General features: G+C 37.0%; 1 protein-coding gene across 1 annotated transcript in view; it reads left to right on the forward strand.

Annotated features, from left to right (window-relative positions):
• Window positions 1-24,258, forward strand: part of COL4A5 (collagen type IV alpha 5 chain) — a 258,495-nt gene that overhangs the window by 98,749 nt on the left and 135,488 nt on the right. The window contains exon 2 of the mRNA XM_061179490.1: window positions 23,351-23,410. Coding sequence (XP_061035473.1) covers window positions 23,351-23,410 — 60 coding nt within the window. The remainder of the gene's footprint in view (window positions 1-23,350; window positions 23,411-24,258) is intronic.

Genomic DNA, 24,258 nt, shown 5'->3' on the forward strand with positions numbered 1-24,258 from the left:
TGGGGATGCCCTTGTGTGTTATTTGTTGTTTTTCCCTTGCTGCTTTTAATATGTTTTCTTTATATTTAATTTTTGATAGTTTGATTAATATGTGTCTTGGTGTGTTTCTCCTTGGATTTATCCTGTATGGGACTCTCTGTGCTTCCAGGACTTGATTAACTATTTCCTTTCCCATATTCGGGAAGTTTTCAACTATAATCTCTTCAAATATTTTCTCAGTCCCTTTCTTTTTCTCTTCTTCTTCTGGGACCCCTATAATTCGAATGTTGGTGCGTTTAATGTTGTCCCAGAGGTCTCTGAGACTGTCCTCAGTTCTTTTCATTCTTTTTTCTTTATTCTGCTCTGCAGTAGTTATTTCCACCATTTTATCTTCCAGGTCACTTATCCGTTCTTCTGCCTCAGTTATTCTGCTATTGATCCCATCTAGAGTATTTTTAATTTCATTTATTGTGCTTTTCATTGTTGCTTGGTTCCTCTTTAGTTCTTCTACGTCCTTGTTAAATGTTTCTTGCATTTTGTCTATTCTATTTCCAAGATTTTGGATCATCCTTACTATCATTATTCTGAATTTTTTTTCAGGTAGACTACCTATTTCCTCTTCATTTGTTAGGTCTGGTGTGTTTTGACCCTGCTCCTTCATCTGCTGTGTGTTTTTCTGTCTTCTCATTTTGGTTATCTTACTGTGTTTGTGGTCTCCTTTTCACAGGCTGCAGGTTCATAGTTCCCGTTGTTTTTGGTATCTGTCCCCAGTGGCTAAGGTTGGTTCAGTGGGTTGTGTAGGTTTCGTGGTGGAGGGAACTAGTGCCTGTGTTCTGGTGGGTGAGGCTGGATGTTGTCTTTCTGGTGGGCTCGTCCACGTCTGGTGGTGTGTTTTGGGGTGTCTGTGGCCTTATTATGATTTTAGGCAGCCTCTCTGTTAATGGATGGGGCTGTGTTCCTGTCTTGCTAGTTGTTTGGCATAGGGTGTCCAGCACTGTAGCTTGCTGGTCGTTGAGTGAAGCTGGGTCTTGATGTTGAGATGGAGATCTCTGAGAGATTTTCGCCATTTGGTATTACATGGAGCTGGGAGGTCTCTTGTGGACCAGTGTCCTGAAGTTGGCTCTCCCACCTCAGAGACACAGCCCTGATGCCTGGCTGGAGCACCAAGAGCCTTTCATCCACACGGCTCAGAATAAAAGGGAGAAAAAATGTAAAGAAGGAAAGAAAGAGGATAAAATAAAATAAAATAAAGCAATTATAATAAAAAATAAGAAAAAAATTATTAAGAATAAATTTATTAAGATAAAAATTTTTTTTAATTTTTAAAAATAGATTTATTAATTTTTTATACTAAAAAGGAAAAAATTATTAAGAAAAAATTTCTTAAGAAAAAAAATTTTTTTAATTTTTTAAAATAAAAAATATGAAAAAACTTATTAAAAAATTTTTTTTAATTTTTTAAAAATAGAAAATAAGGAAAAAATTATTAAGAAAACATTTATTAGGGGAAAAAATTTTTTTAAGTAAAAAAACAAACAAACAAAAAAAACGGACGGACCTAACCCTAGGAGTAACGGTGAGAGCAAAGCTATTCAGACAAAATCTCACCCAGAAGCATACACATATACACTCACAAAAAAAGGAAAAGGGGAAAAGTTAATATATCCTGCTCCCAAAGTCCACCTCCTAAATTTGGGATGATTCGTTGTCTATTCAGGTATTCAACAGATACAGGCACATCAAGTTGTTTGTGGAGCTTTAATCCGCTGCTTCTGAGGCTGCTGGGAGAGATTTCCCTTTCTCTTCTTTGTTCGTACAGCTCCCGGGGTTCAGCTTTGGATTTGGACCCGCCTCTGCACGTAGGTCGCCTGAGGGCGTCTGTTCCCCGCCCAGACAGAACGGGGTTAAAGAAGCAGCTGATTCGGGGGCTCTGGCTCAGTCAGGCCGGGGGGAGGGAGTGGTACGGAGGAGGCGGGGCGAGCCTGCGGCGGCAGAAGCCGGCGTGACGTTGCAGCAGCCTGAGGCGCGCCGTGCGCTCTCCCGGGGAAGTTGTCCCCGGATTACGGGAGCCTGGCCGTGGCGGGCTGCACAGGCTCCCGGGAGGGGCGGTGTGGAGAATGACCTGTGCTCGCCCACAGGCTCTCTGGTGGCGGCAGCAGCAGCCCTAGTATCTCACGCCCGTCTCTGGGGTCCGCGCTGATAGCCGCGGCTCGCGCCTGTCTCTGGAGCTCGTTTAAGTGTCGCTCTGAATCCCCTCTCCTTGCACGCCGCGAAACAAAGAGGCAAGAAAAAGTCTCTTGCCTCTTCGGCAACTGCAGAGTTTTTCTCGGGCACCCTCCCGGCTAGTTGTGGTGCGCTAGCCCCTTCAGGCTGTGTTCACGCAGCCAACCCCAGTCCTCTCCCTGGGATCCAACCAAAGCCCGCGCCTCAGATCCCAGCCCCCGCCCGCCCCGGCGGGTGAGCAGACAAGCCTCTCGGGCTGGTGAGTGCTGCTCGGCGCCGAGCCTCTGTGCGGGAATCTCTCCGTTTTTCCCTCTGCGTCCCTGTTGCTGTGGGATCCGCGCTGATAGCCGCGGCTCGCGCCCGTCTCTGGAGCTCGTTTAGGCGGCGCTCTGAATCCCCTCTCCTTGCACGCCGCGAAACAAAGAGGCAAGAAAAAGTCTCTTGCCTCTTCGGCAGCTGCAGTCTTTTTCCCGGACTCCCTCCTGGCTAGCACCGAAGCCCGAGCCTCAGCTCCCAGCCCCCGCCCGCCCCAGCAGGTGAGCAGACAAGCCTCTCGGGCTGGTGAGTGCTGCTCGGCGCCGAGCCTCTGTGCGGGAATCTCTCCGTTTTTCCCTCTGCGTCCCTGTTGCTGTGGGATCCGCGCTGATAGCCGCGGCTCGCGCCCGTCTCTGGAGCTCGTTTAGGCGGCGCTCTGAATCCCCTCTCCTTGCACGCCGCGAAACAAAGAGGCAAGAAAAAGTCTCTTGCCTCTTCGGCAGCTGCAGTCTTTTTCCCGGACTCCCTCCTGGCTAGCACCGAAGCCCGAGCCTCAGCTCCCAGACCCCGCCCGCCCCGGCGGGTGAGCAGACAAGCCTCTCGGGCTGGTGAGTGCTGGTCGGCACCGCTCCTCTGTGCGGGAATCTCCGCTTTGCCCTCCGCACCACTGTGGCTGCGCTCTCCTCCGTGGCTCCGAAGCTTCCCCCCTCTGCTACCTGCAGTCTCTGCCCGCGAAGGGGCTTCCTAGTGTGTGGAAACCTTTCCTCCTTCACAGCTCCCTCCCACTGGTGCAGGTCCCGTCCCTATTCTTTTGTCTCTGTTATTTCTTTTTTCTTTTGCCCTACCCAAGTACGTGGGGATTTTCTTGCCTTTTGGGAGGTCTGACATCTTCTGCCAGCGTTCAGTGGGTGTTCTGTAGGAGCAGTTCCACGTGTAGATGTATTTCTCATGTATCTGTGGGGAGGAAGGTGATCTCCGCGTCTTACTCTTCCGCCATCTTGCCCCTTCTCCCCAAGAACACTATTAAGAAGGCATTGATTTTTTTCCCTGCTGATTATAAGTGAAACAGCCAGAACTGAAGCATGCCTGCTTTTTGTGATTGTACTAAACTAGGGTTTTCTGATCTCTGTGTTGGAAAATACCATGGAGGTTTTCATGCAGAACACTTGCTTTACTGAAAGTGGTAGCAGGGTTTCCTGCTTTGCTGCCTGTGAAATAAAGATCATATGAGCTCCTCCTACCATGAATACCAGCTGCTGCGGTGATCAGCCAGTAATTCTGTTAGAAATGCACAGGAAATGTTGGTCTACTCAGTGTAAGGGCAAAAAACAATTTCTGCTTCTTACCTTCCTGCCAGCAGCCAACAGGGAGGCCTAGGGTATATTAGTGCATTTTTACACTGGTGTAGGGCCCTGGAATTGGACGCACTAAGTCTTAAATGCACTTAGAATACAGGTTTTGACTGCTTCATAGGAGGCATTCCAGACATATTTATGCTCAGCAGAACTCTGAAGTTCTTATTCTTATTATCACGGTACTGTGGTCTTTCTGCTTGTTTCTCTTATCTGTGATGTTAGAACTCTTCCAAAGCCACAAATAACTCAGATAAGTTCAACTTGTGCTAACCTCTTTACATTTATGGAACCGCTTTACTGAAATCCTAAGAAAGATGTTGAAACTCAGGATATGTCTGTACAGGCCTGGTAGAATGGAAAGCCACAGTGCTTTCAATAGCCAGTCTGTAAAGATCTTGCTACAAAATCAAGGTTTATTTTACTTCTCAATTTTCTTTTCTCAGTGAACCCATAGTTGTGGTTAACTCATTTATCTGAAAGTAAATCATTTTAAATGCTGTTGGAAGTTTTCATAATGCCCAGAAATAAATTATAACATAAAATCCAATGATTTTATTATGTTACTCATGTTTATAATTCCATCATTCTGGACCACTAATTTTTAATTGGAAATTTTGGATACTTTCTTCCAGAGTTAGTAGTGGAAGGAACATAGCATTTGGAGGCAAAAGACAAAAATCTGAGTTCAAGTATTAGCTTACTATGTGGTCCTATATCAAGTCATTTAAGCTCTCTAAATCCCCATTTCTGCATCTGATACCATAGGTAAGTATAGCTGCATACATCCCAGCAATATTACTGAGACGACCAAATGTGATATATATCATATCATTTGTAAATTGTAAAGAGCTATTAAAATGTTGGTTATCATTTTTATTATTCTACAACCCTTTCACCCTAAAATCTTCAATACATTTATCTCATGCTTATAATCCCTTAGTGGCAGGTTGGATATGATAGTATCACTTAAGAATGTATGTTTCATTTTACTACTGAAAATGTATATATCACCAGATTTTCTTACAAAGTTTTCATATTAAAAATGAATAATAATCATTCCAGCAGGAACAATTTATGTGTAAGCACTGTCCATCTTCTACCCACAAAGTAAAATAACTGCTTTTAGTTTGAGTAGGGAAATTAAATGTTTCTTCTTTGCTTATATTACAGCTTTATTAAGTGATTCATTGGGTTGATCTCATTTTAAAGTGATTTTAATCTGTTACTTGCTTGAGTTCCCATTGTTGAATTTTCTTTGTAAGAGACTTAAGCAGGTTAAATCTCTTACTGCACAAGTGTCTTAAACCTTAGTACTATGGGCTGCATTATGAGTTCATCACTGGAGGTGTTAACTAGGTGAGGCTGGATGGCTAGAAATGTTTTAGGTGGATATCATAGATCATATAGAGCTAAGAATTGGAAAGCTGCTAATTCTGTGATGTTGTGATCCTTACTTGTGTTTATTTTCAAATTTAGATCATGAATATGCTTATAGATACTTATTTCCTTCAAATATTGCTTGTCCCACTTAAAAACTTTGTAAATTCTTGCTAGGGAAAAATCTACTAGAGTAACATATGAAAAAAAATATTTTGTGTGTGTTACCAGTTTTCTAAGCATTTTTTTCTTTTTTCAATATTCATAATACTTTATGTTCATCTTCTGTCATTTATCTTATTCTGTCTAATAAATACTAATTTGCTTATTTCTCTAATTCCTCTTTTTAGGTTATAAAATTTTCTAGAGAGATAAGATATTTAATAATCTCCATACACTCCATATTAATTTGTACAGAGCCAGACTCAATAAAAACTTCTCAAATTTAATTTACGGTTACTGGTACCTAAAACTGGGGAGAAAGTTGCTCTTGATTAAGGTAGCTTACACTTGGTCTTTCTTCCTATCTGCCAATCATAGAATCTACTCTCAACAAATGCCATTCTGATTTAGGGTAATTTTCTAATGTAAAAATCCCATTTATACAAACATCATTAAAAGTATCTAGTAACCTAATTTTTTAAAAAGCTCCTCCATTTCACATATTTCCAGATGGTATCCAATAATACTTGGAAATAATAAAATTTGCCCAAAATAGGTATAGCTTCTCCACCCTAAATGTAAAATCACTAAAGCTAATGTGAGTAACTTGTCTGTGGATTTTTAAGGTTAAAGTACTTCTGGTAATAAAGCATTTGGTAATTTGTCCAGACTAGATGCCAGAATAGCTCCATTGTCTGATACCTGATATCTTTAAATATTTGGGTTCACTTTGATCACCGTTAGTTTATGAGCATCCTTAAAGTGTGGCATACTTCTGCCTGGTAACCTTTCTTAGGCCACCGCCTCCTTTCCCCAACATTCTTACATCCCTGTTGGAAAAAAAAAAAATAGAATCTTGAAAACCAAATGAGTGTGTCTTTTTCTTTAGTTATCTTAAAAATTGTAATGTTTTTAATCAAGGAAACTCATTACCTATGTTAGTATTGGTGAATCACATGTTGTAGTCATCAAATTTTTAATGAGTCTCCACGTATTTCTTAGTTCTAGATTTGTAGAAAGTGGCAGGTGCTGCTTTGGTTAAAAGGCTTTCAAACTGATTAATATGTTCATCTATAATTTGATTTTTAAAGAAATACATTTATGATAGTGAGAAAATGTTTCCTCTTCATAAAAAATCTGGCAAGACATCCTGGCTTTTGCTCAGAATTTGAAAGTATATGGGAATCAGTTTGGAATATTGAAAAAGTCAAGAAACTGATTCTAGCTCTGGCGCTGTCTTTGACTGGCCGTCCATTTCTTTATATTTAAAATGAGGGAGGTATATTAAGTAATTTCTAAGACCTTCAACTCTGCTAACATTCTTTTATTGATAGCATTTATTCGGAAGAAATAGATCTGTTTATGGATTGTGTCAGGATATCAAATGAAGGGATGTAACAAAAGTTACGTAAATTTTTTACCCTTGGACTGTTAAAGAATGGCGACTCTCTGTCCCCTCCATCCCCCAAAATGGAGGTTTTGTGTTAAGAGTAGCCAGGTCAAAGATGACTTCTGTTTTGAAATCTTAAATTACTATCTTCTAAGAGTTTATGAGACTTGTGAGAGTAGCCATTGTGTGATGATATGGCATAGTATTATATTGTATGCATATGGTATTTTTCTTAACATCTTTATTGGAGTATAACTGCTTTACAATGTTGTGTTAGTTGGTATTGTATAACAAAGTGAATCAGCTACATGTATACATATATCCCTATATCTCCTCCCTCATGTGTCTCCCTCCCACCCTCCCTATCCCACCCCTTTAGGTGGACACAAAGCAACGAGCTGGTCTCCCTGTGCTATGCGGCTGCTTCCTACTAGCTATCTATTTTACATTTGGTAGTATATATATGTCCATGCCACTCTCTCACTTCATCCCAGTTTACCCTTCCCCCTCCCCATGTCCTCAAGCCCATTCTCTATGTCTGCGTCTTTATTCCTATCCTGCCCCTAGGTTCTTCAGAACCATTTTTTTTTTCGATTCCATATATATGTGTTAGCATACGGTATTTGTTTTTTACTTTCTGACTTCACTCTGTATGACAGACTCTAGGTCCATCCACCTCACTACAAATAACGCAATTTGGTTTCTTTTTATGGCTGAGTAATATTCCATTGTATATATGTGCCACATCTTTATCCATTCATCTGTCGATGGACACTTAGGTTGCTTCCATGTCCTGGCTATTGTAAATAGAGCTGCAATGAACATTGTGGTACGTGACTCTTTTTGAATTATGGTTTTCTCAAGGTATATGCCCAGTAGTGGGATTGCTGGGTTGTATGGAAGTTCTACTTTTAGTTTTTTAAGGAACCTCCATACTGTTCTCCATAGTGGCTGTATCAATTTACATTTCCACCAACACTGCAAGAGGGTTCCCCTTTCTCCACACCCTCTCCAACATTTATTTTTTGTAGATTTTTTGATGATGGCCATTATGACCGGTGTGAAGGTGATATCTCATTGTAGTTTTGATTTGCATTTCTCTAATGATTAGTGATGTTGAGCATCCTTTCATGTGTTTATTGGTAATCTATATATCTTCTTTGGAGAAATGTCTATTTAGGTCTTCTGCCCATTTTTGGATTGGGTTTTTTGTTTTTGGATATTGAGCTGTATGAGCTGCTTGTAAATTTTGGAGATTAATCCTTTGCCAGTTGCTTCATTGGCAAACATTTTTTCCCATTCTGAGGGTTGTCCTTTTGTCTTGCTTATGGTTTCCTTTACTGTGCAAAAGCTCTTAAGTTTCACTAGGTCCCATTTGTTTATTTATTTATTTATTTTTCCATTTCCTTAAGAGGTGGATCAAAAAGGATCTTGCTGTGATTTATGTCATAGAGTGTTCTGCCTATGTTTTCCTCTAAGAGTTTGATAGTGTCTGGCCTTACATTTACGTCTTTAATCCATTTTGAGTTTATTTTTGTGTATGGTGTTAAGGAGTGTTCTAATTTCATTCTTTTACATGTAGCTATCCAGTTTTCCCAGCACCATTTATTGAAGAGGCTGTCTTTCCTCCATTGTATATTCTTGCCTCCTTTATCAAAGACAAGGTGACTATATGTGCGTAGGTTTATCTCTGGGCTTTCTATCCTGTTCCATTGATCTATATTTCTGTTTTTGTGCCAGGACTATACTGTCTTGATCACTGTAGCTTTGTAGTATAGTCTGAAGTCAGGGAGCCTGATTCCTCCAGTCCTGTTTTTCCTTCTCAAGATTGCTTTGGCTATTTAGGATCTTTTCTGTTTCCATACAAATTGTGAAATCTTTTGTTTTAGTTCTGTGAAAAATGCCATTGGTAGTTTGATAGGGATTGCACTGAATCTGTAGATTGCTTTGGGTAGTATAGTCATTTTCACAATGTTGATTCTTTCAATCCAAGTACATGGTATATCTCCCCATCTATTTGTATCATCTTTAATTTCTTTCATCAGTGTCTTATAGTTTTCTGCATACAGGTCTTTTGTCTCCCTAGGTAGGTTTATTCCTAGGTATTTTATCTTTTTGTTGCAATAGTAAATGGGAGTGTTTCCTTAATTTCTCTTTCAGGTTTTTCATCATTAGTGTATAGGAATGCAAGAGATTTCTGTGCATTACTTTTGTATCCTGCTACGTTGCTAAATTCATTGATTAGCTCTAGTAGTTTTATGGTAGCATCTTTAGGATTCTGTATGTATAGTATCATGTCATGTGCAAACAGTGACACTTTTACTTTTTCTTCTGTAATTTGGATTCCTTTTATTTCTTTTTCTTCTCTGATTGCTGTGGCTAAAACTTCCAAAACTATGTTGAATAATAGTGGTGAGAGTGGGCAACCATGTCTTTTTCCTGATCTTACTGGAAATGGTTTCAGTTTTTCATCATTGAGAGTGATGTTGGCTGTGGGTTTGTCATATATGGCCTTTATTATGTTGAGGTAAGTTACCTCTATGCCTACTTTCTGGAGGGTTTTTTATCATATGTGAGTGTTGATTTTGTTGAAAGCTTTTTCTGCATCTATTGAGATGATCATATGGTTTTTCTCCTTCAATTTGTTAATATGGTGTATCACATTGATTGATTTGCGTATATTGAAGAATCTTTGCTTTCCTAGGATAAACCCTACTTCATCATGGTGTATGATCCTTTTAATGTGCTGTTGGCTTCTGTTTGCTAGCGTTTTGTTGAGGATTTTTGCATCTATGTTCATCAGTGATATTGGCCTGTAGTTTTCTTTTTTTGAGACATCTTTGTCTGGTTTTCATATCAGGGTGATGGTGGTGGCCTCATAGAATGAGTTTGGGAGTGTTCCTCCCTCTGGTATATTTTGGAAAAGTTTCAGAAGTATAGGTGTTAGTTCTTCTCTAAATGTTTGAAAGAATTCTCCTGTGAAGCCATCTGTTCCTGGGCTTTTGTTTGTTGGAAGATTTTTAATCACAGTTTCCATTTCAGTGCTTGTGATTGGTCTGTTTATATTTTCTACTTCTTCCTGGTTCAATCTTGGAAGGTTGTGCTTTTCTAAGAATTTGTCCATTTCTTCCAGGTTGTCCATTTTATTGGCATATAGTTGCTTGTAGTAATCTCTCATGATCCTTTGTATTTCTGCAGTGTCAGTTGTTACTTCTCCTTTTTAATTTGTAATTCTGTTGATTTGAGTCCTCTCCCTCTTTTTCTTGATGAGTCTGGCTAACGGTTTATCAATTTTGTTTATCTTCTCAGAGAACCAGCTTTTAGTTTTATTGATCTTTGCTATCATTTACTTCATTTCTTTTTCATTTATTTCTGGTCTGATCTTTATGATTTCTTTCCTTTTGGTAACTGGGGGTTTTTTTGTTGTTGTTCTTCTTCTTTCTCTAATTGCTTTAGGTGTAAGTTTATGTTGTTTATTTAGGATGTTTCTTGTTTCTTGAGGTAGGACTGTATTGCTATAAACTTCCCTCCTAGAACTGCTTTTGCTGCATCCCATAGGTTTGGGGTTGTTGTATTTTCATTGTCATTTGTTTCTAGGTATTTTTTGATTTCCTCTTTGATTTCTTCAGTGATCTCTTGGTTATTTAGTAGTGTATTGTGTAGCCTCCATGTGTTTGTATTTTTTACTGACTTTTTCCTGTAATTGATATCTAGTCTCATAGCGTTGTGGTCAGAAAAGGTACTTGATACGATTTCAATTTTAATTTGTTAATTAAAGGGTTAATTTGTGACCCAGGATATGATCTATCCTGGAGAATGTTCCATGAGCACTTGAGAAGAAAGTGTATTCTGTTGTTTTTGGATGGAATGTCCTATAAATATCAATTAAGTCCATCTTGTTTAATGTGTCATTTAAAGCTTGTGTTTCCTTATTTATTTTCATGTTGGATGATCTGTCCTTTGGTGAAATTGGGGTGTCAGAGTCCCGTACTATTATAGATTCTTGCTGTTCATACTGAGATTTAGTAAATTTTGTTGAATAAATGTTTCTTCATTTGCTTTAGGTTTTCCAGACAATATCCAGAGACTTACATTTTTAGTTTTTTTTCTAGATTTCGTCATTTATTGTTGTTTCGTTAGGGAGTTGGTTCATAGAGTTCCTTAAGCTGTCATTTACAAGTGGCATGGCATTGACTTTTTGAATAATCCATGCTAGTTTTTTTTATTAATGTACCATATTCCAAATTTGTCTGATTTATTTCTTCATGCTGTGTCATTTTATACTTAATTGCAATTAATATAATTGCTGATATATTTCTTTAAGTTGTATTGCCTTCTCTAAGATAGAATTTTCTTTCTCTTTCTCTTTCCTCTTCTTTTGGATTTGAGTATTGTCCTTCTCTAATAATTTGGAAAACTTTGCTTATCTTCTTTTAAGGTTTATCGTAGAATTTAGAATTCCTAGGTTTTATGCTTATCTTACCAAAGTCTAAAGTAATCAGTGGCCATACTTGTTTTTTACAGTTACAAGGATCGAAGAATACTTTAACTTCACACATCCTCTCCTGTCTTACATTGTATTATCTTTTAGTACTGTATTTTTGAACCCTGCACCTACTTTTATAATTGTATTTTATAGTTAGTATTTATTTAAATTCAACCACAAATTTATTACTTTTTTTCTCTTAATTCCTTTTTGTATTTTTTAAAATATTTATTTATTTATTTATTTATTTATTTGGCTGCACTGGGTCTTACTTGTGACATGCAGGATTTTCGTTGCCCCATGTGGGATCTCTGTTGTGGCATGTGGGAACTTTTATTTGCGGCATGCAGAATCTTTAGTTGCGGCATGTGAACTCTTAGTTGCAGCATGTGGGATCTAGTTCCCCAACCAGGGATCGAACCTGGGCCCCTGCATTGGGAGCACAGAGTCTTACCTACTGGACCATCAGGGAAGTCCCCCTTTTTGTATTTTAGACCCTCCACTTCATTTATATTTCCTTTCACATACAGGAGAAGATATTTGAAAGGTTTGAATTTCCTTTTGTGAAGTCCTGCTGGGGGCATACTTTCACAGTTTTTGTTTGTCTAAAAATATTTGTATTTTTATCTTGTTCTTGAAAGGTATTTTCACTGGGTAAAAAATACAGGTTGAAAGTTTTCTTTCAGCATATTAAAGATGTAATTTCATGGTCTTCTGGCTTCTGTTTAATTTCTGAGAACTAATCTATAAATGAATTGTCACCCCTTTGAAGACGGTGTCTCTTGTCTTTCTTGATGCTTTTAAGGCCATGGGTTTTTTGTTTGTTTGTTTTTGTTTTGTTTTGGTTTTATGTTCTGACATTACACTATTTTGCATCCAGTTTGGGGTTTGTTTTTTCTTTCACTGGATATGCTGGACTTTTAGAATTACAGATATTTTTAATTAGTTCTTAAAAACTTTCTAGCATTATCTCTAACTATTGCTTCTGCCCCATCCCCTCTTTCACCTCTTCTTCTATAACCCAAATTACCTGTTTGCTATACCACCTCACTCTTCCTTCCATGTCTCTTAACTATTCTTTTACATTTCCCATGTGTTTCATCTCCATGTTACATTATAAATAATTTCTTTTTACTTTACTAAGTGTTTTAACTGTCTTCAGCTGCATCTAGTCTGCTGTGAAGCTCATCCATTGAATTTTAAATTTCATAGCTTTTACTTGTAGAATTCATATTTCAATTCAGCTAGGTTACTTTTTTTTTTTTTTTTTTTTTTTTTTTTTTTTTTACCGTTTCCTGGTCCCTTTATTTTCTTCAAGTTAAAAATCTTTCATCATTGTAAAAATAGTCATATATTTTGCGTCTAATTCTAATATTAGAAACTTTGCTGAGTAGTTTCTGCTGTGAGATGTTTCTCCTGTTTTTTGCTTATGGTATTTTGTTTCCTTGTATGCTTAGTGATTTTTGAATGGGATAGCTTATTTTCTTTTCAAAAAGGATTTTTTGGAATTCTTTGAAGCTTAATATGAAGGTATGCTCTTCTACATAGGATTTATATGTATTTCTGCCCAACCTCTGGGAGGTCAAGGCAGTTTGAGTCCACTCTGAACAAATTTACAGTTTGAGGTTAGTGGACCACCCAGCTAAATGCTGATTTGCACTGCAAATCTGTATGAGGACCAGTTTGTGGTTACAGCGTCTCAAGGATCTTTTTCCCTTGTACTTCTCTGCTGAGACCTAAGGTATCTTTTTCTTGAAATTCCCTGAGGTTATTTTGTATGTGACTCCCTTACAATGTAAAAAAGAATCTCAAATTCTCCAAGTTTTGTAAATGCCCTCGGGGAAAAAGTAGTTTCAGTGGTCAGCTTACTAGGGTTTTCCCCCCTAGATTTTAGCCTGATAAATCCTATTGTGCCTCTCTTTGAGGTTTTTAAGATATTTTTACATTTTTTTCAAGCATAAAAGTTTTTTTTTTTTAAGTAGGCATATCAGTCTGGATACCTAACTCCATTATTGGGGTATTATTTCCCTATGCCGTTATTTTGTAGTATATATCTTAGAACACGTGAATCAGAATCACCTAGAGATGTTTATTAAAATTTCAGATTCTGGTAGCCAACCTCAAGCTTACTGAAACAAAATCTTTAGGATGGGGGTTGTAGTATCTGAATTTTTGTGAGGTTCTGTAAGTGATCCTAATGCATACAGAAGTTTGCTTTTATTTGTACTTTTAGTCCTATATCTAGTATTTTTTATTGTAGGAGCCTGAGATCTAAATTTATTGTTTTCTGTACTTGTCCTAGTATCATATGTTGAACAATACAATATTTTCATATCTATTTCGTATGCCAACTTATATTTATAGTAGGGGTGTGTGTGTGTGTGTGTGTGTTTATGTAGATCTGTTTCTGGCCATTGTATTTTGGTTTATTGAGCTGCCTATTCATTGAGCAATACCATACTGTTTTAATTATTGTATCTTCATGATGTGTTTTACTACATGATAATTAAAAAATTTTCATACTTTTTATTATTTTCTTCCTCACTAAAAAGTATACAACATTACTATAGTTGCACCAGTTTTCTTGCTTCAACAGTGTTCAGTGACTTTGTAGAATTAAATAAGTTTTTCCACAGTTTTTGAAAGGTTTTTTTTGGGACTTATCTCCTACTGTATTTTTTCCGTATGTACTTAAGAAGTCCTTTAGACTGAGGTACTTAATGTTTATTTTGCCTGACTCTTTGTTCACAAAAAATTTATATTTTAATTTTATTGCTTAGCATGACCATTTTTTCCTCTAGATATATTTCTGCCCATTTTTAGAAATTGAAGTCGAGTTATTTACATTCTCTACAGAGCCATTATGAATACTCCCAAGTTCAAGGGAACTCTCTTAAGTTTGATAACAATTATTGATTATAAAACTCGTTTTCACTTGGGAAATCCCACTGAATCACAGCCTGTAAAAGCTGGACGCTACCTGAAGATATCATATTGTCTATATAATTTTACCAAGGAGAAAACTGAGCACTAGGGTGTAGGAATGACTTATCCATAGTCATCTAATGAATCAATTCCTGAGGTAAAATCAGGATGTATTTCTTGTAGCTTAGAGCTCTTTCTCTTATTATTGTCTGCTATATCATTATTCCATTGTATTTAAGTATTATTTTCATTTGTTTGGTGGGCCTAGTTTGTTTGTTTGTTTTTTGCTAGATTGGAAGTTCCTTAAAGGCAGCACCCATTTTTTTGTATAACTTATAGCCCTAATATTGTGCTTGGTGCTTATTAAGCACCTAATCAGTATTAATAGATGTTGGTAAAAAACAAATTGTTCCATTAAACAGATGTCAACTTGGGGCTGTTTCCTTGTGGGCATCATGGTTATAACTATATGAAAAATGGCATCTAGTGGTTGGTTTGTGTATTACAGTTGCCTTTTTTTTTTCTTGAACTTAGTACCGGAGCCATTATCGTAACCTAGGTGGAATAAATAGAATATAAATTAAATTTTCAAATTGAATTCAAACAAATTTTTCTGTAGATACCAAATGTTTTACATAGTGAGCTCTCTAAAGTATAACTACATGTTAAGTAATAAAGAAGTGCAAAAAGATGAAATTACTAATTTTTAGAAAACTTTGTGTAAAATCACTTCAAAAATGACATGTATGGGTAAAATTTTATTGTTTGTTTGTAAATTATATTAGGAGTTGGAGAATATTGTTGGATACTGAAAAGTCAGAAATACATTTATAAAGACAGGTTACATAGTATCTTCTCCATATTGATCAATCCTATTAGGCTGTTGCTTTGTATTATTTTCAGGAACTTAATTTGTATTTTAAAAAGGTGGAACTCCTTTAAAATTTTTTTATTATTTTTTAAATTGTAATACAGTTGATTTACAATATTATATAGGTTTCAGATGTACAACCTAGTGATCCACAATTTTTAAAGATTTTACTCCATTTATAGTTATAAAATATTGGCTATATTCCCTCTGCTGTACAATATATCCTTGTAGCTTAGTTATTTTATATTTAGTAGCTTGTACCTCTTAATCCCCTATCTCTATCTTGCCCCTCACCTCTTCTCTCTCTCCACTGGTAGCTACTAATTTGTTTTCTGTATCTGTGAGTCTGTTTCTTTTTTTGTTATATTCACTAGTTTGTTTTACTTTTCAGGTTCCACATATAAGTGGTAACACATAGTACTATATATATATATAACATATAATACTATATATATATTATAAGTAAGATACAGATAATATACAATACTTACATTAAAAAAACTCTTAATGAAAGATGAAAATGGAATGTTACACCACCTTTTACTTACAAAACCAAAACACTATGCAAATATATTTATGTATAAAATGCAGACATACACTTCAAAGTCAAATTTTAATTGTTCTTAGATTTACAGTCATTTTATATTATCGCTGTCCTTTACTCCTCCATTAATGCATGTAATTGAGTGTTGATAACATGCACAATCTAATTCCATGAATATAACCATTCTCGTGAATCAGTATCTTCTAAAATTCATAAGTTTTACTTTGGAATCTAGAATTCATGTTTGTACAAAACACTATTATATACCTTAAATTAACCTCTGTTCCTGATACACTGTAATGTAATTTTTGTGTATGGGATTATCCTTTCCATTAGAGAGCAATGATGTACCGTCTTTGTATCTCTACGTGCAACTAACATAACCAAATGGCTAGCACATTACAGGTGATCAATAAGTATTTGTTGAATTAGTTATGTATGTTGGAATTAGTCTTGCCTTATTCATTTTTAGCGCCTAACAGGTTTTCTGGCCTCTAGTAATACTCACTTCATGTTTGATGTGTAAGTCTTAAGAGTCTGTATAGAGCTTCCAAGTTGGTGAAGCAGAATGCCTCCATGTGCCACTGTGCTGGGCTCCAAACTCCAAGAGGACTGAAGTTTCTTTGTTCTCGACCTCACCCTATGAATCTCTTCATCTGGCTGTTGGTTCCTGTGCTTTAATATCCTCAGTAATAAACCACTCATCTGCTTTCCAAGACTCATCATAACGGGCTACAGGAGAGAATGGGAAAGGAATCTTCTACATCTCCAAGCAAAGATGTGAAGAAGCCAGAAGTTGTCTTGGTCATAAGGGAGGACTGATCTTGCCGTAGGCTGCTATCTGTGCCATAGTTGGAATCTGAATCTTGAACTTTCTGAGGAGAGCATCTGAGCTTTAGAGTTCCTATCAGCCATGTGGCTGAGAGGGTCTTAGTGCTCTGGCCGGGTGTCAGGCCTGAGCCTCCGAGGTGGGAGGGCCGAGTCCAGGACATTAGACCACCAGAGACCTTCAGGCCCCACATAATATCAATCGGCAAGAGCTCTCCCAGAGATCCTCGTCTCAATGCTAAGACGCGGTTCTACTCAACGACCAGCAAGCTACAGTGCTGGACACCCCATGCAAAACAACTAGAAAGACAGGAACACAACCCCACCCATTAGCAGAGAGGCTGCCTAAAATCATACTAAGTTCACAGACACCACAAACACACTACTGGCTGTGGTCCTGACCACCAGAAAGACAAGACCAGCCTCATCCACCAGAAAACAGGCACCAGTCCTCTCCACCAGGAAACCTACACAACCCACTGAACCAACCTCACCAACTGGGGGCAGACACCAAATGCAATGGGAACTACGAACCTGCATCCTGCAAAAAGGAGGCCCCAAACACAGTAAGTTAAGCAAAATGAGAAGACAGAGAAATACTCAGCAGATGAAGGAGCAAGGTAAAAACCCACCAGACCAAACAAATGAAGAGGAAATAGGCAGTCTACCTGAAAAAGAATTCAGAGAAATGATAGTAAAGATGATCCAAAATCTTGGAAATGCAATGGAGAAAATACAAGAAACGTTTAACAAGCACCGAGAAGAACTAAAGAGCAAATAAACAATGATGAACAACACAATAAATGAAATTTAAAATTCTCTAGAAGGAATCAATAGCAGAATAACTGAGGCAGGAGAACGGACAAGTGACCTGGAATATAAATAGTGGAAATAACTACTGCAGAGCAGAATAAAGAGAAAAGAATGAAAAAAATTGAGGACGGTCTCAGGGACCTCTGGGACAACATTAAACGCACCAACATTTGAATTATAGGGGTCCCAGAAGAAGAAGAGAAAAAGAAAGGGACTGAGAAAATATTGGAAGAGATTATAGTTGAGAACTTCCCTAACATGTGAAAGGAAATAGTCAAGTCCAGGAAGTGCAGAGAGTCCCATACAGGATAAATCCAAGGAGAAACATGCCAAGACACATATTAATCAAACTATCAAAAATTAAATACAAAGAAAAAATATTAAAAGCAGCAAGGGAAAAACAGCAAATAACATACAAGGGAATCCCCATAAGGTTAACAGCTGATCTTTCAGCAGAAACTCTGCAAGCCAGAAGGGAGTGGCAGAACATATTTAAAGTGATGAAAGGGAAAAACCTACAACCAAGATTACTCTACCCAGCAAGGATCTCCTTCAGGTTCAACAGAGAAATTAAAACCTTGACAAACAAGCAAAAGCTAAGGGAAATCAGCACCACCAAACCAGCTTTACAGCAAATGCTAAAGGAACTTCTCTAGGCAGGAAACACAAGAGAAGGAAAAGACCTACAATAACAAACCCAAAACAATTAAGAAAATGGTAATAGGAACATACATATCGATAATTACCTTAAATGTAAATGGATTAAATGCTCCAACCAAAAGACATAGACTGGCTGAATGGATACAAAAACAAGACCCATATATATGCTGTGTACAAGAGACCCACTTCAGACCAAAGGACACATACAGACTGAAAGTGAGGGGATGGAAAAAGATATTCCATGCAAATGGAAATCAAAAGAAAGCTGGAGTAGCAATTCTCATATGAGACAAAATAAACTTTAAAATAAAGACTACTACAGGAGACAAAGAAGGACACTACATAATGATCAAGAGATCAATCCAAGAAGAAGGTATAACAGTTGTAAATATTTATGCACCCAACATAGGAGCACCTCAATACATAAGGCAAATGCTAACAGCCATAAAAGGAGAAATTGACAATAACACAATAATAGTAAGGGATTTTAACACCCCACTTTCAGCAATGGCCAGATCAATCAAAATGAAAATAAATAAGGAAACACAAGCTTTAAATGATACATTAAAAAAGATGGACTTAATTGATATTTATAGGGCATTCCATCCAAAAATAACAGAATACACTCTTCTCAGGTGCTCGTGGAACATTCTCCAGGATAGATCATATCTTGGGTCACAAATCAAGCTTCGGTAAATTTAAGAAAATTGAAATCGTATCAAGTATCTTTTCCGACCACAACACTGTGAGACTAGATATCAATTACAGAAAAAAGAGCCATAAAAAATACAAACACATGGAGGCTAAACAATACGCTACTAAATAACCAAGAGATCACTGAAGAAATCAAAGAGGAAATCAAAAAATACCTAGAAACAAATGACAATGAAAACACGACTGCCCAAAACCTATGGGATGCAGCAAAAGCAGTTCTAAGAGGGAAGTTTATAGCAATACAGTCCTACCTCAAGAAACAAGAAAAATCTCAAATAAGCATACTAACCTTACACCTAAAGCAATTAGACACACAAGAACAAAAATAACCCAAAGTTAGCAGAAGGAAAGAAATCATAAAGATCAGATCAGAAATAAATGAAAAGGAAATGAAGGAAACAATAGCAAAGTTCAATGAAACTAAAAGCTGGTTCTTTGAGAAGATAAACAATATTGATAAATCGTTAGCCAGACTCATCAAGGAAAAAAGGGAGAAGACTCAAATCAATAAAATTAGAAATGAAAAAGGAGAAGTAACAACTGACACTGCAGAAATACAAAGGATCATGAGAGATTACTACAACCAATATATGCCAATAAAATGGACAACCTGAAAGAAATGGACAAATTCTTAGAAAAGCACAACCTTCTGGGACCGAACCAGGAAGAAATAGAAAATATAAACCAACCAATCACAAGCACTGAAATTGGGACCGTGATTAAAAATCTCCCAACAAACCAAAACCCAGGACCAGATGGCTTCACAGGCGAATTCTGTGAAAAATTTAGAGAAGAGCTAACACCTATCCTTCTCAAACCCTTTCAAAATATAGCAGAGGGAGGAACACTCCCAAACTCACTCTATGAGGCCACCATCACCCTGATACAAAACCAGAGAGAGTTGTCACAGAAAAAGAAAACTACAGGCCAATAACACTGATGAACATAGATGTAAAAATCCTCAACAAAATACTAGCAAACAGAATCCAGAAGCACATTAAAAGTATCATCCACCATGATAAAGTGGGGTTTATCCCAGGAATGCAAGGATTCTTCAATATACAGCAATCAATCAATGTGATAAACCATATTAACAAATTGAAGGAGAAAAACCATATGATCATCTCAATAGATGCAGAAAAAGCTCTTGACAAAATTCAACACCCATTTATGATAAAAACTCTCCAGAAAGTAGGCATAGAGAGAACTTACCTGAACATAATAAAGGCCATATATGACAAACCCACAGCCAACATCATTCTCAATGATGAAAAACTGAAACCATTTCCACTAAGATCAGGAAAAAGACATGGTTGCCCACTCTCACCACTATTATTCAACATAGTTTTGAAAGTTTTAACCACAGCAATCTGAGCAGAAAAAGAAATAAAAGGAATCCAAACAGGAAAGAAGAAGTAAAACTGTCACTGTTTGCAGATGACGTAATACTATACATACAGAATCCTAAAGATGCTACCAGAAAACTACTAGAGCTAATCAATGAATTTGGTAAAGTTGAAGAATACAAAATTAATGCACAGAAATCTCTTGCATTCCTATACACTAATGATGAAAAATCTGAAAGAGAAACTAAGGAAACACTCCCATTTACCATTGCAACAAAAAGAATAAAATACCTAGGAATAATCCTATCTAAGTAGACAAAAGACTTTTATGCAGAAAACTATAAGACACTATTAAAAGAAATTAAAGATGATACAAACAGATGGAGAGATATACCATGTTCTTGGATTGGAAGATTCAACATTGTGAAAATGTCTATACTACCCAAAGCAATCTACAGATTCAATGCAATCCCTATGAAACTACCAATGGCATTTTTCACAGAACTAGGGCAAAAAATTTCACAATTTGTATGGAAATACAAAAGACCCCGAATAGCCAAAGCAATCTTGAGAAAGAAAAACAGGACTGGAGGAATCAGGCTCCTTGACTTCAGACTATACTACAAAGCTACAGTAATCAAGACAGTATGGTCCTGGCACAGAAACAGAAATATAGATCAATTCAACAGGATAGAAAGCCCAGAGATAAACCCATGCACATATGGTCACCTTATTTTTGATAAAGGAGGCAAGATAATAAAATGGAGAAAAGATAGACTCTTCAATAAGTGGTGCTGGGAAAACTGGACAGCTACATGTAAAAGAGTGAAATTAGAACACTCCCTAACACCGTACACAAAAATAAACTCAAAATGGATTAAAGACCTAAATGTAAGGCCAGACACTATAAAACTCTTAGAGGAAAACATAGGCAGAACACTCTATGACATAAATCACAGCAAGATCCGTTTTGACCCACCTCCTAGAGTAATGGAAATAAAAACCAAAATAAACAAATGGGACCTAATGAAACTTAAAAGATTTTACACCGCAAAGGAAACCATAAACAAGTCGAAAAGACAACCCTCAGAATTGGAGAAAATATTTGCAAACGAAGCAACTGTCAAAGGATTAATCTCCAAATATACAAGCAGCTCATGCAGCTCAATATCAAAAAAACAAACAACCCAATTAAAAATGGGCAGAAGACCTAAATAGACATTTCTGCAAAGAAGGTATATAGATTGCCAACAAACAAATGAAAGGATGCTCAACATCAGTAATCATTAGAGAAATGCAAATCAAAACTACAATGAGATATCACCTCACACCGGTCATAATGGCCATCATCCAAAAATCTACAAACAATAAATGCTGGAGAGGGTGTGGAGAAAAGGGAACCCTCTTGCACTGTTGGTGGAAATGTAAATTGATACAGCCACTATGGAGAACAGTATGGAGGTTCCTTAGAAAACTAAAAATAGAACTTCCATACAACCCAGCAATCCCACTCTTCGGCATATGCCCTGAGAAAACCATAATTCAAAAAGTGTCATGTACCACAATGTTCATTGCAGCTCTATTTACAATAGCCAGGACATGAAAGCCACCTAAGTGTCCATCGACAGATGAATGGATAAAGAAGATGTGGCACAGATATACCATGGAATATTTCTCAGCCATAAAAAGAAACCAAATTGCGTTATTTGTAGTGAGGTGGATGGACCTAGAGACTGTCATACAGAGTGAAGTAAGTTAGAAAGAGAAAAACAAATACCGTATGCTAACACATATATATGGAATCTAAAAAAAAAATGGTTCTGAAGAACCTAGGGGCAGGACAGGAATAAAGACGCAGACATAGAGAATGGACTTGAGGACACGGGGAGGGTGAAGGGTAAGCTAGGACGAAGTATGAGAGTGGCATGGACATATATACACTACCAAATGTAAAATAGATAGCTGGTGGGAAACAGCCGCATGGCACAGGGAGATCAGCTCGATGCTTTGTGTCCACCTAGAGGGGTGGGATAGGGAGGGTGGAAGGGAGACGCAAGAGGGAGGAGATATGGGGATATATGTATATGTATAACTGATTCACTTTGTTATAAAGCAGAAACTAACACACCATTGTAAAACAATTATACTCCAATAAAGATGTTAAAAAAATAAAAATAAGTCTGTTTAACTCAATGTAGTTGACATATAGTACTAAAAGCAGAGTGTATAACCTAATCACCTATGTATAATAAATAGTGGCTATATAACAGTTTCAATTAGAAATGTCAAGTTCACATCTTTTATTGGAACAGTCTTTTGCAATGTGCGTGAGAGATTTCCCCCAACATCAAGCCCCTGTAGTTTGCTGTTATAATCAGGAAAAGGAGTTTCAGCATGAGGGTGACGTCTAGTTGCAGCTGAGTGGGTTAGGATTTCTAACCAGAAGGACAAGGTTAGTAGTTTGTTAAGGATTGAGGGAGGTACTCTGGTAGTGATTGGAGTAAAGGAAAGCGTGGAATGTTGGGAAGGAGGCTAAGGTACATTTTAATTCATAGCCTCCCATGGCTGAACATTGATAAACATTATTTGGTATTTACATCACATAAAAATTTCTCTGATTTGATGAGAAGCATAACCCCTTATTGTACATAAATGCTGAGCTATCTACATATGTTAAACTAATTACTATTTGTTTTTCTAAGCAGTTCAGCTTCACGCCAGAGTAAAGGATAGTTCTGGATGGCAGACATCATCTGTTGTCTTCTTGTCCTACAGGTTCTTATTTTGGAGGAGTATATTTTTCTGGCTCTAGTACCTCAATTCCTCATATGAGTGAATGAAGTTGTTACGAGTGGCTATTTAGGACACCTAGGCTGTGGGAACAACTTTTGTGGTAAAGTTTGGAGCTATTAGAGACTGAGCTACTAGTGATGAAATAGTGGAAGCAAAGAAAAGAAAGGTGGTAAAAGCCAGTATGTATTTCATGCTCATGAATGCAGAAAAGCAAGGGACTTTAAGTGGCAGGCATCTTTGGCTAGTTGCCAAGGTCTTTGCTAATATTGATTGAGAGGTAATTTCTTACAAGTGATGTTAGGAGAGAAAATGAGTTCCTTAGAGCTGAAAATCATATTACAGGGCAGTTGTATGGATTTCTTTTTCATTTTTAAAAAGACATTTTTCACTTTAAAATTATAAGTATTATATTTGCTCATTTTGAAAAGTTCAAACAGAAATGTATACAATAAAAGATGAAAGATTCCCCAGAGGTAACCATTGTTTGCAATTTAGTATATATCCTTTCAGATGTTTTTCTGGTAGTTGTTTTACAAGTTTGGATTGTTGAATTCATTTGAGCTCTAAGTCAGAGTCTGGTTTTCAGGTTCATATTTAATGATTTTCCTCCCTTTTTCTCTTCCTTATAGGCTTGCTATGGGTGTTCTCCAGGATCAAAGTGTGACTGTAGTGGTATAAAAGGAGAAAAGGTAAGATATGAGATGAGCCTTCAAAAACTTGGAAAACCAATAAAATCGTGATTTTAATATTTTTTTAAAAAACAGGGCTTGTACCTCAGCATCTAATTAAATAAAATGAATTTTACTCTATTGCTTATTTTAGATTGCTGTAAGGATTAGACTATATCTCAGAGATCAGCAAACACTTTCTGTAAAAATCCATATGGTAAATAATTTAGCCTTTGTGAGACACATAAGGTCTCTGTCACATATTTTTCTCCTTTTTTAAAAGCAGCCTTTTAATAGTGTAAAAAAATTATTGGCTCTTGGACTATACAAAACAGGGATCTGACTGAATTTGGCCTGAGAGCTGTAGTCTGCCAACCTCTGATGAATCTTGTTGCAGTCAATGACTTAATAGGCAAAAGAATGCAAAACACTTAAGGAACCAAACATTTATCAGGCTACTAATCTGTGCTAGTTACCATACAATTTCATGTATTTCATGTATTTTTATCTAATCCATTTAAGTTAATGATTGGTCTATCTCTGTTTTCATCTCACTTTTCCCACAGCAGCATCCCTATTATATAGATATGATGATTACAGAGTAAGTATTGGTGATGATTAAATAGCATAAACCTAGCCACTATGAATCAGTGACTGACACTGAAAACAGAAGATAAAAAAGGGATAGTGAATTGTGGCCAAAAAGGAATTGTACTAGGAGGAAGGTGATCGTACCCTAGTCTTCACTCTTTGGGGCTCAGTGAATATTTTTGAATGAATTATTGAATATTACTAATGATATATGAAAAAGTTTGGGATAATATCTCAAGAGCATATTCCATTTAGGCATATAGAAGGCACACTAGCAT

The sequence above is a fragment of the Eubalaena glacialis genome, chromosome X (assembly GCF_028564815.1).
Source record: "Eubalaena glacialis isolate mEubGla1 chromosome X, mEubGla1.1.hap2.+ XY, whole genome shotgun sequence".
Classification (NCBI taxonomy): Eukaryota; Metazoa; Chordata; class Mammalia; order Artiodactyla; family Balaenidae; genus Eubalaena; species Eubalaena glacialis.